The sequence below is a fragment of the Syzygium oleosum genome, unplaced genomic scaffold, assembly GCF_021117445.2.
Source record: "Syzygium oleosum isolate NSW1041296 unplaced genomic scaffold, Sole_v2.1 Sole_v2.01, whole genome shotgun sequence".
NCBI classification, from domain to species: domain Eukaryota; kingdom Viridiplantae; phylum Streptophyta; class Magnoliopsida; order Myrtales; family Myrtaceae; genus Syzygium; species Syzygium oleosum.
In genome coordinates this window covers 13626336-13644776 of record NW_026607485.1, presented here as the reverse complement: position 1 = coordinate 13644776, position 18441 = coordinate 13626336, and the positions used below count along the sequence as shown (strand labels likewise).

General features: G+C 43.8%; 1 protein-coding gene and 1 pseudogene across 1 annotated transcript; both read left to right on the top strand.

The window, feature by feature from the left end:
• The first annotated feature begins 2333 nt into the window (after nucleotides 1-2333).
• Nucleotides 2334-4641, top strand: LOC115662996 (uncharacterized; annotated as a pseudogene).
• A 62-nt stretch (nucleotides 4642-4703) lies between these two features.
• On the top strand, nucleotides 4704-18086 carry LOC130138208 (uncharacterized). Its single transcript, XM_056311621.1, has 2 exons — nucleotides 4704-5180; nucleotides 17624-18086. The coding sequence occupies exons 1-2, from the start codon at nucleotides 5044-5046 to the stop codon at nucleotides 17868-17870; spliced, it is 384 nt and encodes a 127-aa protein (XP_056167596.1). The 5' UTR covers nucleotides 4704-5043; the 3' UTR covers nucleotides 17871-18086.
• Nucleotides 18087-18441: the final 355 nt, after the last annotated feature.

Sequence of the window (18441 nt, the reverse complement as noted above, 5' to 3'; positions counted from 1 at the left end):
ATGTTTGGCTGGTTTGGCCGAGGGTGAGGCCTCCGGCGAGGGTCACCGGCGACCCTCGCCAACCTTGAAAAAAAAAAAGAAGGAAAAATAAGAAAGAAAACGATAAATAAAAAAGATAAAGAAAAAGAAAAATTCAAAAAAATCAATAAATCAATAAAATAAAATAAAATAACATTAAAAAATCCACATCGGATGGAAATTTAATTAAAAAAGCCATGTACAACGATTTGCTGAAAGTAGCACTCAAGTGATCTTTTTTTGCTGGAAGTGGCGCTTAAGTGAGCGAAAAAAAAAGTTATGGCACTCAAATGAGCGCCGTACGAAAGTTATAGCACTCCTAGTGTCCTTATCCCAACGTACATTTATGACTTTTGTTGTTTGAGGTTACAAACTCTTTTGAGTTCACACATAGCCGTTGAAAAGGCCCAATTTCATATTCTTTTACACATAAAGTATTCAATCTTCGTGACCGTACGAGTCGTATAGGCAATCGTGCAATTATGGGATGACAATGTCATAAACTTTATACGATGGTGATCAGTTCCAAATGTGTTCACGTTATAAATTGTTCGTAAATTTTAGAGAAAATGACTTGACTCACTGTACTATTGGTACGTCTATCTAAAACAGTATAGAAACTTTTAAATCCGGTTCAATGTAAAGTGTGCTTGCAAATTGATACATAATAGCAAGTCGCCTTTTCGAGCTCTCTCTCAACTCGAGAGAAGTGGCTTCCAGAATTCACAATTAAGCTCAATTCACCTGTCACTCAAGTCTAATTACATATTTTTTTCAATTTTAAATAACTCGGGTTATTTGATCTATTTGACCTTGAATTTGAGTATATCTGACTCGAGAAGCTTGCGAGCACAACGGAGTAATTGCGTTTTCATATACCTCCAGAAATATCAAGAAACAGATAAACAATATCAACGTTAATGTTAGTGTATTTTTCAAAATTCTAAGATTGAACCAACTGATTGAACCAAGCTGAGTCAAAGTGCTAATGTGGAGACATCATAAGAACCCCAAATTTGTCCAAAAAGCACGTCTCATTCTCTCGGGCTAAAACACAACAAGAAATCGCCGCGCTGCCTTTCTCAACGTCCCGATTTGAGCAAAACTTCCGTCAGTGCCCTCACGTAAACCACGAAATCACCAAATCTGACACCGAATATGGCCCCCAACAGAAGAAGATCCCGAGGGCAAATCAGGAAAGTTCGTAAAGTATGGAGTGGAAGAGGTGGCGGTTGAGGGTGATGGTTTTCCTGACATGCTTGATTGCCGCAAGTGGGGCGAGAGGTAATTTCAATTCACGTTCATGCATCAGTTGCTGCTCTAATCCTATGAGTTAATTCGGATGGGAGTTTTGACTGTGATAAGGTGCAAATAGACAGGCTCTAGGATTGAGTACGTTGGTTTTGAGCTTGGACATTTGTATTGTGAATTTGGCGAATTAGGCATTTCAGGGTTGGGGGAAATCGTGGACTATGTTGTGTAGCTGTAGTGCCTGTTTGAATGGGGCAAACTATATCTATGTGATTCCTGTGTTGTACAATTGGATGTTTTCAAAGCATATAACTGACGAGCATCAAGTTGTATCTGGTTGGTTCTGTTAAGCCGTTAGATTACTGAGTTTGGATCAATGCTACACCTAGAACATGGTCAGATTTATTGAATTTCCTTATATTTGTTCGATACAAATCTCATCCTGCTGTTTCTACTCTAGGGATAAAATATGTTGAGTGCTCACAGTGATTGACTATCAGCTATTCAGCTTTTCTCTAGTCGAGTAATGGACCGGAGCTTGTAGGTTTCAATGGAGTAAGCTTTATGAAAGAGGAGCCATATGTTGTTTACTTATTCCCCTTTCATCGCATTGCATTGAATTTATAGTTCTTTCTGTTCATGAAGGACTGCAAAAACATACTGAATATTGTTATGAGTTGATGTTTTCTTAAAGTGCTCCCCCCACTTGATTTGTCAAAATAGCTTGTAAGAGACATAAGAAACTTGCTTCATTGTTTGTAATTGAATGAGCTTGTGGCCGCATTTTCTATCTGAAAATTTCTCAACTGGTAAAGGCAGAACTTAGAGTGAGGTCCCAGGCTCATAAAGCTATTTACAATCACACTCTTGCCACTATATTGGTAGAATATGCATCTGCCATAGGTGTTCTTTATAAAGATTTTCGCATTTACCTAGAGCTTGTTGTTATTACCCTTCAGGTTTCCCCATTTCAAAACAATAAAATTATAATTAGATGCAGTGCTTTTTGCAGTTTTACATGTCAGATTTGACAAAACTTTTTAGTTGGACGTGTCCTAGATGTGATGGAAAGACCAAGGTAATTTGATATGTTTTAATATGACAATGTCGCTAAGGCTGCGCAAAGAATAGATCCTCAGTACTAAATGGCCAATTCTTGAGATGAGATTTTGTAGGCATATGCTGCCTTGTCTTATGAGCTTCTAAATTGGTTATTGATGCCTTTTTTATACGAAAGCAGGCATTTGAAGTCATTGAACTGATAGTTGACATTCAGTACTGCTTATAGGTATATAATTCATGTTACAGTGGCCTATTTGGATGCTTGTGATGCCTCTATGTCTGAAATGCATCTAATTGTTTGTCTCTATTTCTAAACCATACATACCTGTAGGCATATGTTGGGGTGGCCAAGGACCTTAATGCTATGGTTTTAGCTTTCAGAGGTACTCAAGAACGTAGGTATGCATGTTAACTTTAGCAATTCTTCCCCTTAACAATTGACACGCAAAGGATTTGATGAAAGTTTATGCTTATAAGAGCAGCCTCCAGTGAATGCGTACACAAGGCGCATGGGTCTGCCGTCCATAAAAGGGAGAAGGGCGAATTGTTTCCACCGAGACACGAAAGTTTTGTGCTTGTAATTTTAGATGGAGTCATAAGGAGATCACATACTTTACTAATTTTGTTCTATGAAAAATTTTGTCACCTCTCTTTGTCGTTTGAGCTTTTCAGTTATTGCTTACTTCTATTTATGTCTACATCATACCGAATTGGGTTGAAGATCTCTACTGGAAACGGCTCGACATAAACTACCCTGGCATGCCTAGTGCCATGGTGCGTTCTAGAGATGATAAGCCTCTTGCAACCTATGGATACTTCTGATTTGGATTGAGTTACAGTCTTACTCTATTGATATTTGCTTAGGTTCATCATGGATTTTATTATGCTTATCACAATATGACAATTTGACCTGGTATTTTGCATTCTGTTATAAGAGCCAAGGATTTATACGGAGACATCAACGTCATGGTGACAGGGCATTCTATGGGAGGGCCTATGGCATCCTTATGCGGACTTGATCTTGTGGTAAGATAGTTAAAAAACTGTCATGATCGGGACTTGTGAAATTTATTGTTTTTTTTTTTTTCGGATTGTGTTCTTCCAACTATTATTTTTAATCTGTTACGAGTTATCTGGAATTCTCTGCCAAATCAGCCTTGAAAAGTCTAGACTCTTTATGTGGATATCTTGAACTTTCTATGGCTCTCATTTTTGTATTTACAATTCGTCATAGACAGCATCTTGTTTTCTTTAATTTTTGGTAAATCAACCCACAGACAAAACATGAGCAGAATGGGCCTTTACTGGAACCACCAATTGTTGACGTATCTAGTCGTGCAAATTGAGTCTTCAATGTAAGCTATAGAGCTTCAATGTAAGCTATAGAACCACCAATGTAAGATATAGTGAATAAAGACTTCAACTAATCCTTACAAAGTTTACTCGCTGGAAAATTTATGGGATTGTTGGTATGTTATGATATGGACATATAACTTCTTCAAGCACTTGAAGCTCAAAATTTATGTCATGTAATCTTGAATTGCTAATGCATTTTATGACAGATTATATATCGATCCTAAATTTGTGTTTTATGAGCTGTTGCTGTCCTTGTCTCTCTCTAATCAAAGAAGCAATTGCTCTTCATTCGGACTACGGGGCCAGAAATGTTGTAGGCTGGAGCCAATTCTAAGATGTCTAAGTTATGCTTTTTGTCTCAGCTTTTTTGGAGAGAGCAGCACAGAGTACTTTTCTGGGCACCTGTTGCGGAACTGGTACCAGAAATGATACACATCCAAAGTCATGTCCCATTGATTCTCTTATCCATGGAAAATGGTGATTTTGAGAGTTGTACTTTATCTTGGACTTAGATTATACAAAGGTTCATGTGGCCTGTGATAGTTTCATAGGTTGCAATAACTTTAGAGTTTAGACTGTACCTTTTCTCTAAGTGTTCGCAGCAAGTATGATATCTTGTCCTAACACTTGGATAATTTAAACTTTTATTTTGTTTGCTGGCTTCTTGCTGAAAATTGTTCTGAGCCTATTGTTACACCATGCCCATGCGTGTTGGCCCATTTTAAGATTTAGTTCTCCTTCCCTATTTATGGCAGTAAGTTTTTTGGAGTTCAAGGGGTATTTTCACCATGAACTTGGAATTCTTTGTTTATGTCATTAGCAGGATGTGACTCCCCTCACCAACATCCAAGTGCTTCTTCTGGAAGCATTTAAATGCGCCTCGGTTGTAAATTCACTCCCAATTCCACTATTCCATATTATAACACCTTATCTTGGGGCTGAGGGTTGGTTTTGTTGTGGGTGGTGTTTTTTTCTGTTTTTTCTTTTTTTTGGGGGGGGTGGTTGGGGGTGCTGGGGGGTGGTTTAGAGTTGGGAAAAGGAGGGATCTTGACAGAGTAACGATACAGACCTTCAACTCTCATGGGAAGAAAGGGCTGTTCTATCGTTCACCATTGTATGTGAAATGCGATATATGGTTATTGATGCGTAGTGTTTTTTATCTTGTCCTGAAAGGGCCATTGATCTATTAACATTCAAGTTATTTGGCTGTCCAATTATGTGTGCTGAAGCTTTTTTTTTTTTTTCCAGACCAGCATTCGCTTGATTTACTTGTATAACTGGGGACACTTCATTTCCAGGTCCGTCATGAAGCACGCAATGTTCAGGTTTTAACATTTGGGCAACATCGTATTGGCAATGCAGCGTTTGTGTCTTACTACAGTGATTGCGTGCGAAATGCAATACATATTGCTGATGGACATGATATTGTGTCTCATTTGCCTCCATACTATTCTGGGTTCCAACAGAAGGCATACCATCGCTTCCCTAGAGAGGTATGGCTTTGATCTTGACGGAATATCAAATAAATTATGGGGAATTGTCGTTGACTAAATTTGATGTTTGCTTCGCATTTCTTTCAACCTATCTTACCGGTGAAGTCTCATTTATTCCATCAATGTATATACTCTTTTTCTTTTGTAGCGTATAAATTATGAACTATCTTGTATGTTTATCTTTTAAACAAAGCAGGGCAGTTCGTACTACTCATGACCCTTAAAAGGTATTTGAGTAACTCTCATTCCTGCAAAAGCCATCATGAGTTTTTCGTACCAATTCCAAAGTTTAAGACGTGTAATAATGTTTGCTATTTACTCTCTCTCTCTCTCTCTCTGATGGCTGATAACCTAGTCTTATGCTCTGTGCAATTATATGCTATTACACATTTAAATTATTTATGTTTACTAATGCTAATAATCATGGGCGACTAGCCCAAAGACAGCTATGGATAAAATTATTGATGTGAGATAATGCTAAAATTGATTTGATTCCACCTGTTTCTCTGGTGACTAATCGTACTATTTTCTATTTCAGTGTTCACATGTAATTGGAGCAACTATTTTGTGGATTTATCATTGTTGAGAAATATTGTGAATATTAAGGGTAGAATAGTAATCTAGTTTGTGAGTAGGGTTAAGCACGTATATATTTGTAACCCTATAATCACAATTAAGTAATTCTGTTTTTCTCTCTGTTCATGGTATCAGAGTCCCATACACAAAAATAAAAAAAGACCTATTCAAACCTAGCCGCCAGATCGCCGGAAACTACTGTTCCGTCATCGGTGAAGTGCCCCCCCGTCGCCGGGTGGCGGCACCCAAACTCCGGCGACTCTGTCGCCGACCCTCAGCAACCTTGTTGCTGACCTTTAGCAACCTAGATCTGGTCGTGCCTTGGTGATTCAAGCCTCAGCGACCCACGACCAGCCGTCACCGATTGGCGACCCACGAGCAGCCGTCGCCAAACCCCGGCGACCCACCCGTAGCCATCGCCGAGCCCCGGCGATTCACGACGAGCCGTCGCCGACCCCTGGCGACCCACGAGTAGCCATCGTTGAGCCCCAACGACTCAAATCTGGCGACGCTCGAGTCTCCCGGCGTCGCCTAACTCTGTGGTTGCCGTCGCTCAACCTTGGTGACCAGATCTAGCACTGTGTAATCCATTCCGACGTCGCTGGACCTAGCTCACCTCAAATCCGGCGATGTCCGACCGAGATTGAACCTGAATACGCAAGGAAATCTCGTCTTCTCCATAAATATCACTGTTGCTTACTATTGCTTGGATTTTATGACTCCTACAGAGGATAAAGTTGAACCTGAATACGCAAGGAAATCTCGTCTTCTCCATAAATATCATTGTTGCTTACTGTTGCTTGGATTTTATGGCTCCTACAGAGGATAAAGTTGCTACTCCTCTCCTTGAAAGTGACGTATTCTTCGTTTTCCATTGGAATTTTTTTTGCTGCTGACTTAAGTATTTATGTGCGCGATATTACATTGAATCGAAGGAAACAGTGAGAATAAGCTTGCTGGTGGCAATTGGATTGAGTCCTTTTATGTTCGGAATTACTTGTGTATTTGATTGGATTACTGAATTGAAGTGCTGGTTACTGTGAAGTTAATTTTTTGGGCTCAATCACACAATTTCTTTCACTAATGGCGAACAGTGGATCGACTTCAGGATTAGGATCCCCTTTTGGTCATTTTCAATTAACATCTGTTAAGTTGGATGGAACTAATTATCCATCCTGGTATAAAGCTGTTGAGGTCTATCTTACTGCCACCAGGCAACTTGACTATCTCACATCTACGGTACCGTCCGATAAGAGTAAAGCTGCTGATTGGGTTGCAGGAGATGCGATGATTCGGACTCTATTGTGGAATAGCATGGATCCTAAGGTCAGTCCTCACTTTATTCGGTGTGACTCTGTCACGCCCCGAACCCCAACGGGCTCGCGACACCCCTCGATGGTCAATCATTGAACGCGACGTCCCAGGACGCGTCGCCGACCCAAACGAAACACCCAACGATAAAGGCAAGCGGAAGCGAAATTAAAACAACCCAGACAATAAAATATGACAAAGGGATAGCACAAAACAATAATTCCAAATACACAACATCAAAAGGGAATAGTGGTGGGGTATCCTACTTCGCTATACAAAAGAGGGGCACACAAAATATGGGGTAACTTGACCCGTCCTCCATCCCCGAGATACCCTGGTGTCGTCTCCAATCAATCACGGTCGCAGATCTGAAAATGGTTATATAATAACCGTGAGAACGAGTCTCAATAAGCAACCCCCTATACCCCACATAGGCCAATGCGTACCCAGACAAGTCGTACATGCAATCTACCCGATTACATATATATAATTCACATAAATGGACTTACCTCTCCATCCAACCACATGCCCACACTGCACATTAGTCAAATCGTAATAATGCAATAATAGTCAATGACACATCAAAATCATTTGAGCGCCATACACACGTACGTTCATCCAATTCAACCCAAACACATTTCACATGCGCATCCATCCAACTTTCACACGACCCGGGTCAACACCCCACAGGTCAGCCCTCCGATCAATCCGGGCTCTGTCCCGGGTCAACACCCCACAGGACCTTTCAAAAACAAGCTTTCACATGACCCGGGTCAACACCCCACAGGTCAGCCCTCCGATCAATCCGGGCTCTGTCCCGGGTCAACACCCCACAGGACCTTTCAAAAACAAGCTTTCACATGACCCGGGTCAACACCCCACAGGTCAGCCCTCCGATCAATCCGGGCTCTGTCCCGGGTCAACACCCCACAGGACCTTTCTTACTTTCACACGACCCGGGTCAACACCCCACAGGTCCTTTCTCACAACCCGGGTCAACACCCCTCAGGTTGGCAGCCCTCCGATCGATCCGGGCTTGTCAAGCATACACGCCACATAATTCAATCAATTCCATGGCATTCACACGTTCAAATATCACCCAAGTGTGTCCAGACAACCACAATACAAAATTCACCATGCTCTTAGTCATATAAATCAATTTCAATCACCACCCTTTCACCAATGTCAATCTAGCACGCCACATCAGTCAACTCAATTCATGCTCCCCACATCGGCCCACCGACCCGACATTCAAGTCAACACATTCAATTGATTTCAATTCACCCACGAGCGCCACGACAATTCAGTCAGGCATATTTATCTCAGTAAATCACTAAATTAGTCACACAATTACCGCCACAATAATTCACAAATCGGGCACCCTCAATCTAATTAGCCCACGCCTAAATTAATTCCTAACCCGATACTAATCACATCCTAAACAAGTCTAAAAATACCCAAAGTACTAGGTAGGGTTTAGGAAGTCACTTACTTGGTTTTGGCCCGGAGAAAATCAGCTCGGGCCTAAAATGGCCCGGGTGAACAGTGTCTCACTCGGCACGGGCAAGGGCGCGACGGGCGCGGGGCTCGGCCATGGCGCTCGGCCATGGGCACGGCCCTCGGCCACGAGCACAAGGCGCGGCACGGGCACGGGCACGGCGCGGGCACGGGCACGGGCGCGGCGGCGGCACGGGCACGGCGCGGGCAACGGGCGCGGGCACGGGCGCGGCGGCGGGCACGGGCACGGGCGCGGGCAACGGGCGCGCGGCGGGCACGGGCACGGGCATGGCGCGGGCACGGGCACGGGCGTGGGCAACGGGCGCGGGTGTGGGCACGCGGCTTGGTCAAGGTCCAGGCTGGCCGGCGGGAGCTAGGCGGCTAGTCGGGCGCGACAATGGCCAGCAGTGGCGGCCGAGGCGTGGCGGCGGCGTGCGGCGGCGCGGCGATGGTCGGCTAGTTACACGGCGGAGCGGCGGCGGGCGCTCGGCTCGGGCGGGGCCCGAGGAGGGGAGGAGGAGGCAGGAGGGGAGAAGCGAGGGGGTTAGCGGGCTGGTCTCGCGGCGTCGACGGGGCGGAGGCGGTGGGTGGGCGACAGCCGCCGAGGCTGAGCGGCGCCGGGTGTGCAGTAGCGGCGGCAAGCTCGGCTGCTTCTGCTGCAGCGCACCTCGCGGGCAAGCCGGCGAGGGCGATCAGGGGCGAGCTGTCGAGCGGGCGCGACGGCGGCGGAGCTTGCGGGCGACGGTGGCAGGGCGGCACGACGCGACGGCGGGCTCGAGCGGCGGTCGGCGAGCAGAACCGGAACGGACGAAGACAGTCGGGCCGAAAAGGAAGAAGAAGAAGTAGAAGAAGAGAAAGAAGAAGAGAAAGGAAGAGGAGAGAGGAGAGAGAGAGAGTGTCAGAAGGGGGGAAAGGGGTTGGTCTGCTTGGGGAGTGGGCGTGGACGGGACTCATGCAGAGGAGACGTGCGGCCAGAAGAAAAAGAAAGGAGAGAGAGAGAGAGAGAGAGAGAGAGAAACGTGCGCGGGGGAGGGGACGGGCGGCGCGGCAGAGGAGAGAGGAGAGAGAAAGAGAGAAAAAGTTAATATTTATCCTCGAGCGCGAATCAACGGACACGGTTCAAACTAAATATCGATTTAACGGTCACGATTCAAATATTAAATGCAATCCGATGACCCAAATTCAAAATCGAAAGCGATCTACCGGTCCAAAATAAGCCTCGCATATAAAAAGGGACAAATGCCGAATTAATTAAATCAAACTATAGCGAGGGAGGTCTACTAGTCCAAATTCGCACCCGGTCAAAAACTCCTATTTTTCCATTGTTCCTGACAATCTCAACGCTGGCTACGATAATATTGACACCGTCCAATTTATTTCGTCCCGAAACTCCCGAAAATCGACTGCCAAGTTCAGGGTCTAAATAACGGCCAAATTTGATCGAGTGCGATTCTAGCGAAATCTCTAATTTAAAATGATCATCGGGAGTGATCAGTTCCCGGGCGAGATTTTACTATAAGCACACTGACAAATTACGCGTTTTATAAATCCCAAAAATGGGCCGAAATTCGGAATGTCACAGACTCTGCTAAGGCAGTTTGGGATAAATGTGCATTACTCTATTCGGGGCAAAATAATATGATGCGAGTATGTGACGCGTGGGAAAAGCTGTTTGATATTCAGCGTGGAGATCAATCTTTATCCGATCGTTATGCTCGGTTCACGACTGTAGCCTTTTCCTCTTCTCGTTGTGTCTTTCAGGATCTGAAGACTGGACAGATGATTGGTGGAAGACATGAATCAAATGGTCTGTACTATCTTGATAAGAAGGTGTTAGCTGCTGCCGCTGTAAAGCGTACATCCACTGATGTATATCGAATGCATTGTCGTGCTGGTCATCCACCACCGAACATACTTCGGCGTCTATTTCCTAAGTCTGAGTCTGTGAGTTCCTTTCAGTGTGAAGCGTGTCAGTTTGGTAAACATCATAGAACTTCTTTTCCTTCTCGTATTCAGAGTCGTGTGTCTAGTCCATTTGAACTGGTTCACTTAGATGTATGGGGTCCGTGTCGTGTGTCTGATGACTTTGGATTCAGATATTTTGTTACATTCGTGGATGATTTTTCCCGAATGACTTGGTTATTCCCAATAAAAGACCGTACAGAGATTTTTCATTGCTTTCAATTGTTCTATTTTGAAGTATTGAATCAATATAATATCTCTGTCAAATATTTACGATCAGATAATGCTAGAGAATATCTTGCTGCAACTTCTGATTTCCTGCCATTTCTTGAGTCCCATGGTATTATTTATCAGACTTCTTGCTCATACACTCCCCAGCAAAATGGTGTAGCCGAACGTAAAAATCGGCATCTTCTTGATGTTGCCCGTTGCCTTATGTTTCATATGGGCAAAAGGACACTATAAGTGCCATAAGTTGTGTACGGAGATCACTTTGGTGCCATAACTTTTTTTCGGATCACTTTGGTGCCAACTTTTTTGAAAAACGATCACTTTAGTGCCAATGCTGACATGGCCGCCGGAAATCTGACGTGGCTCTTTTTTTATTAATTTCCGATGTTGACATGGCTCACCGGAAATCTGACGTGGCTCTTTTTTTGGCTGGAACTTTGGCCGGAGTCACTAAAGTGATCTCTTTTTCTCCGATTTGGCACCAAAGTGATCCGAAAAAAGTTATGGCACCAAAGTGATCTCCGTACACAACTTATGGCACTTATAGTGTCTTTTTGCTATTTTTTGGGGCCATGCTGTTCTCACAGCATGTTATTTAATTAATAGGCTTCCAACTTCTATTCTTCAGGGGGAGACACCATTCTCTATTTTGCATCCAAATCGTCCTTTCTTTTCATTACCTCTTCGGGTTTTCGGGTGTGTCTGTTTTGTACATTGTCTTACTCCAGGTCTTGATAAACTGGATCCTCGTGCTGAAAAATGTGTCTTTGTGGGATACTCTCGGACTCAAAAGGGATACAAATGTTACAGTCCTACTCGTCGTCGTATGTTCGTGTCCGCAGATGTAACATTCTTTGAAGATCAGTCATATTTTTCTTCTTTAGTGGTCCCAATGACATCTAGTGATGGTAATGGTGATGATTGTGTCCTACCGACACTTCCACCATGTAACAGTCTGAATTTTCGATCCTTTTCCCGGGATTTAGGAAATGAATTTGATCAATGCACTTATAGTGAGATCTCACCCGGAAATGCGCATTCTCGGGATGCTAACCTTAGGGGTAGGGCCGTTACGGGATTGAGTTCGCACGACCAAAGAACTCGACCTGGGTTCGATCTTCGACCATATGGATTGACGAGGGAATGTTTTGAGCCAACCGAGACCGGTCTACTTGATTAATAGTGTCCGAAGGGAACTAGCGACAGACCCTCACAATTATATGACAACCGAGGTCGTCCCGGGTGGAATAAACTTAAACGTGATTCGACTTAGTGTCGGTCACGGGTCGAGAGAGCGTAATTCCAGAGAGCCACCCGTTAGCCAGAGATAAGCTAAAGTTGCGATTGCTCGATTTTAGTCATTTCTTATAATTCGGGCCCGAGAATCGAGAATTTTGAAAAGTGATAATTTTGAGCGGCCGATGACGTTTTTGGCTTGGCCAACCTTGGGGCCACCCATTTCTGCAAAAAAATAGATTTCGGTCCGGGGCCGGAAAAATTACGGTTTTGCCCATGTGGACACCAATGTTGGATTTTGAAGTCGTTTGAGGTTATTTTTCGAGGCTAGCGTCATTTTGGGGTGGCCACGTGCATTTGGAACAGTTTTGGACAAAAATTGGAATTTCGACAAAAATTGGAAAAATAATATTATTTTATTCCCGGAACTTCGCAGTTGATTTTCGAGGGCTTAGAAAGTGAATTTCGCGATTCCGACACCACATTATGTTGGCCACGCACATATGAAACGCGTATGTGCGAAAATTGGAATTTCGCCCCAGGACCGGAAAATTACCATTTTGCCCCTGGGCTAATTTTTGGGTCCGAATTTTTTTTGGATAAATTGGGATAATTATGGATAAATATCAGCTGCATCCTTGGGGACCATTGACCCTTTTGCCCCTCTCTTTTTAGATAAGAATGAATAGGAACCATTTAATTAGGGGCATTTTAGTCCTTTTTACCTAAGCTTGACACATGGCACCCCTAATTAAATTATTTGACCCAGTTGGCTGATCTCTCTCTCTCCTCACTCACTCTCACGTGCAGACCAGCCCTCTTCAGAAATTTTCTCCCCATTTTCCCACCTTTTCTCTCCACTTTCTCTCCATTTTCCTTCATTTTTTTCTCTCGCCGGAGTTTCGCCGGAGCCACGCCGGCCAGCCGTTCCACCTTCCCGCTCTAGCCGAGTTAGTCTAGAGTCCGGTAAGTCGCGATCTAATCCCTATTTAGGACGTCGGGTATTTTCGGACTCGTTCGGGTATGGTTTAGAGGATTTAGAGGGTGATTAAGGTATTGATCATGATTATTGGTGGTTAATCATGGCTATTGGTGGCTGAGTATGACTGTTAGTGGTTGTTGCAGGTTGGATTAGACGTCGGGAAATGAGTTTTGGCTGTTGGAATTCGGTAGAAATCGATTCGGGCTTGAATCCGTGAGGTTCGGGGTGAATCGCGGATTCGCGGTTACTGTACCCACCCGGTTTGCTATTTTTGTAGAAAATTTTGAGGGTCGAATTTGAGGAAGTTTTCTTCATGAAAGTTGTTTCCAACATTTTGACGTATAACATATATTAATTTGGGAATTTTTGGAAATCATTTGATGCCATTCGGAAGTCCATCTTTGGACCGAAATAAAACTGCCCGATTTACTGTTCACCCGACCTTCGGGTCTGTTCGAATTTTTATGAATTTTTCCAGGCCTATTCTCGAAATACTTCCTTCACAAAACCTGTTGGGGACATTTTTAGTTATAACATATAAAAATTTCAAAGCTTTTCAAGGTGATTTTGGTGTTGAAATAAATGTATTTTGATGACAAAATAGTCTGTTAGAGCGAACTGATTTTGGTCTGATTTTGAGGGACAAAAAGGCATGGTTGTAGATTGAACCGGATTTCGTGTTCTTCATAAGAAATGTTTATCGGGATGTTTGTTGCGACATATCCAAAATTTAGAATTTTTGGAGTTCGTTTACTATTTATTTTGATGGGATTCCGGTCACTGTTTAGGGTTCGGTTTAGGGGATTTTGTGACTGTTTTAGGGGCTGTTTGGGGCTGAATTGAGAGACTGGTTATTTGGTGGTTGTGGACTGATTTGGCGACGAAAATTTGAGGTATAGAAAGCTTGGGTAGGACCGTGATGTTGTGACTGGATTGGGGTTGAATTGTGCAATCAATCAGTGGGAATTATGCTATGAATTGAATTGTGTATGTGGTTGTGTGATTTGTGATCGTGGGCTGATTTGGATTATGCTTGGGCTAAATGTGGATTGGTGATATGCAGTGTGTGTTTGGCCGTGAGATGTGGTGGTGTGATAGTGCATTCGCGTATTGTATTCGCGTGCCAAGAATGTGTGATTGGGTGGCGTGTTCGTGTGACGAGAATGTGAAATTGTGAAATGTGTGTGAGGTGTGCGTGTTTGGCAGTGTGTAGGTGTGGCCGTGTGACAAATGTGGTTTGAGTGGAACGAAGGTACTGTAATGTAGGATTGGTTTGAAAAGTAAGACCCTGAGGCGTGTACGTTTACGCGGGGTGAGGTCCGTCCTGAGGCGTGTACGTTTACGCGGGACGATGCCGTCCCTGACGAGGTGACGATGCCCGGCCCGACGGGGTGACGATGCCTGACGTGGTCAGAAGACCGTTGGCCTGATGCGTTTTACGCGGGCGCGGTAGAAGGAAAGTGTGTGTAGGATTCCGTCCTGAGGCGTGTTCGTTTACGCAGGACGATGCCGTCCCTGACGAGGTGACGATGCCCGGCCCGACGGGGTGTCGATGCCTGACGAGGTCAGAAGACCGTTGGCCTGATGCGTTTTACGCGGGCGCGATAGTGGTGGAAAGGTTGAGAATGAGCGGGAATTGGCTTGAGGTGCGAGGTTTGAGAAAGTGACGTGTGGTGTGAGTTGGTGTGCGAGTGTGTTTGTATCGCGTAATGCAGTGCGCGATTATGGGGTAAAATCTGCTAGGCATGGTATGGGACGTGCCCAAGTAGGTTTTGCTTTATAATCGAGGCACGCGCGCGGCTGTGATGTACTGCTGTGGTATGATTGGCGTGTGTATTGATATATGGAAAGTGTATGATGGCATGTGTGCAAGAATTGTATGTTGGGATTGTGGGCTAACGGGCATGGTGCGTATGCAGAGAGTCCAGGTATGTGTGAATGTTTGATTGCTGGTTGTGTGGTTGTTTGGTTGCGCGTTTGGATGTGTCTGGAATTACGTGATAGCCTAGGTGGGGCTTAGGTTGTGACTTATTGAGATGTGATCTCATGGTTGTTTCAACCAAACCATTTCAGAGCCCCGCCTGAATGTCGAGGTTGAGGTCGACTCGGAGTCGTCGGGTGAGCGAGCAGCGCGGAGGATTCAAGTGGTGATGCCGAGGACGGTGAGTCGAGTGGACGCCTTCGAGAGGGCGTAGGGGATAGTTCTGGGAGGAGGATGCGCCCCATTTTTTGGATAGTGCTGATCTAGAGAGCTGATCTTAATAATTTGGTGGTTTGGAGTTTATAGTTCGGTGTGCTTATAAATTATTTTGTGGTTTGTATTGGCGGATGATGTAAATATTTGGAAGTGTAATATATGCTTGGTGGTTTGTCGATTTGTTCCTTCTTGGTGTTCTCCAATTTTATTGTCCGGGATTTTTGATTGCTTCCGCCGCGATTTAACTCTGATGTTTGGGTTGGGTCGGCGGCGTTCCTGGGACGTCGCAATATTTCGACCGGAGCGGGATGTCGCGAGCTCGATGGGGTTCGAGGCGTGACACACCACCTTCCATTTCTCCAGCTATATCCACAGAATTTCAATTTGCTGAACGCACATATCATCGACGTAGTACAGTTTCGACTATGACAATAACATCTTCATCAGAACCTGATTCATTTGTTCCCCCATCAGTTACAGTACCGGCCTCTGATCCTGATCAGCCCATTGCTTCTCGAAAAGGTACACGTTCCTGTGTTGGTCGTCCTGTTGATCGGTATGCTGCTTATTCCAGTCTTTCTGATTGTGTCCGTACACGTCATCCTATTTCTAATTTTCTATCCTATGATCGTTTATCTCCCACCTTCTCTGCATTTGTCTCGTCGTTGTCTTCTATTTCTGTGCCTACCAGTGTTGCTGAAGCTCTTGCTCATCCGGGTTGGCGTCGTGCTATGGAGGATGAAATGAAAGCACTTATGGAGAACCAAACTTGGGAGCTTACTTCCTTACCTATTGATAAGAAACCTGTTGGTTGTCGATGGGTTTTTACTGTTAAAGTTCACCCGGACAGCACTCTTGATCGATTAAAGGCACGGTTAGTTGCGAAGGGATATACTCAAACTTATGGTGTCGACTATGATGACACCTTCTCTCCTGTAGCCAAAATACCATCTGTTCGTGTCTTTATTTCACTGGCTGCACGATTTGGCTAGCTCCTTCATCAGTTGGATGTGAAAAATGCTTTCTTACATGGTGATCTGGTTGAGGAGGTCTACATGGAGCAACCACCTGGGTTTGTTGCTCAGGGGGAGAATGTGGTATGTCGTTTACACAAGGCTTTGTATGGACTTAAACAATCTCCTTGTGCTTGGTTTGGTAGATTTAGTGATGTGGTTATCAAATTTGGATTAAAGCGGTGTCAGGTAGATCATTCAGTTTTCAGCTCTGTCTCTTCAGCTGGTTGTATCCTTCTAGTTGTATATGTGGATGATATCATCATTACTGGCAGTGATTCAGGTGGTATTCAAAAGCTTAAGCAATTCCTACATGTAAAATTCAGTACTAAAGATCTGGGACGTCTTCGATATTTTCTTGGTGTTGAAGTATCCTACTCACATGCTGGTATCAATTTATCGCAACGGAAGTATGTACTTGACATTCTTAGTGAGGTTGGATTTCTTGGAGCAAAGCCAGTTGATACCCCTATGGATCCCAATGTAAAACTTGACGCAGAACATGGAGAATTATTACATGATTCAGCGAAGTTTCGGAGATTAGTTGGTAAGTTAAATTATCTTACCATCACAAGACCTGATATATCCTTTGCCGTTAGTGTAGTAAGCCAGTTCATGACTTCTCCGCATACTACTCATTGGGATGCTGTGCTTCGAATTGTCAAATATTTGAAGGGAGCACCAGGTAAAGGACTATAGTTTAAGAATTCTGGTCATCTAAACACTGCAGGCTTCTCTGATGCCGACTGGGCTGGATGTCCTATGGATAGGAGATCTACTTCAGGCTATTGTGTGTTTCTGGGAGACAATTTAGTTGCGTGGAAGAGCAAGAAACAGCATGTTGTTTCCCGATCAAGTGCTGAAGCTGAATATCGAGCTATGGCACATGTGACAAGTGAATTAGTATGGTTGAGGATGTTACTATCAGAGATTGGAATGTCACCGTCAACTCCATCAGTGCTGTATTGTGATAATCAATCCGCTATTCATATTGCATCTAATCCCGTCTTCCATGAGCGGACTAAGCACATTGAGGTTGATTGTCATTTTGTGCGAGAAAAAGTTCAAAAAGGCGAGATTATTCTTCAGCACACAAAGACGGAAGATCAACTAGCAGACATTTTTACTAAATCTCTACGGGGGAATAGAGTGAGCTTTTTATGTAACAAGTTGGGATTATTTGATATCTACATCCCAACTTGAGGGGGAGTGTTGAGAAATATTGTGAATATTAAGGGTAGAATAGTAATCTAGTTTGTGAGTAGGGTTAAGCACGTATATATTTGTAACCCTATAATCACAATTAAGTAATTCTGTTTTTCTCTCTGTTCAATCATGATAGATGCAATAAGTCATGTGACAGACCAGCTTGTTCTAAATGTCAGTCCTTTGTTACTAGGAATATCTGCAGACAACTAATGTGAGTGTGTTTCTGTAGATCGGCAACTTGTAAAAGCATTGCGGACCATTTAGTCTATTATGGTGTGGAATTAATGGCTGAGACATGGCGATTGTGCAAAATCGTCATGGACGCACAATTGAAGGAAAATGGAGGTGAAGATGTCAAAGGAAATCTTATGCTTTCCAGGAATCCTTCTGCTTCTGCATTGAGGCTGCGTTGTCAAAGGAAATCTTCTACATTGAAACTACATTCAGAGTCCGATGCCAATAGTAACTTCAGTTAAAATGCTCCTGGGTCAGCAGCCGGTTTCTCAAAGATCATCAGGGACCTCTATGATGTAGTTTGTTCACGAAATGCATTCCGTAGATCTGTTGTCCATTTCCATCACAAGATGCATAGGAGCTCTACTCACATTCGCTCTGAATGTAATTAGCACGAAGTTGAATGTGTCATCCATGTAAATACAACATGATTTCTATTGAATGTCGCAAGTTTACCTGTCAATCTAATCTTGGGCACGTGGCTTTGTTTACCAGACTTAATAAGGATGCGTGGATGCTGAGCTGAGCTATTGATAGCTGAATCATGTAGCTGTTTTCCTTTTTTTGGGGGTTGAGCTCGTGTTGAACTTCACAAAATTGGCAGATGTGTGAATTTTGAAACTGTGAGATTTGCATGGTTAGGCAATTAACCGGTTGTATAAGGTGAAACAAAGACTGCCTTGGGAGAGCACATATCAATCTGTGACTTTACCTTCTCCTACAGGCACATTGGCACATAAGACTTCTTGGCAGAAGTACTTACAACTGTTTACTGGCAGGGAGTTATGCAAATGAACATTTAAATCAAGCCAT

Excerpts from the sequence above, each read along its gene's own strand:
- LOC130138208 (XM_056311621.1), top strand. The coding sequence starts at position 5,044 with ATGCAGCGTTTGTGTCTTACTACAGTGATTGCGTGCGAAATGCAATAC. Across the intron at positions 5,181-17,623 it reads ACCATCGCTTCCCTAGAGAG|ATCGGCAACTTGTAAAAGCA; the intron begins GTATGGCTTTGA and ends GTGTTTCTGTAG.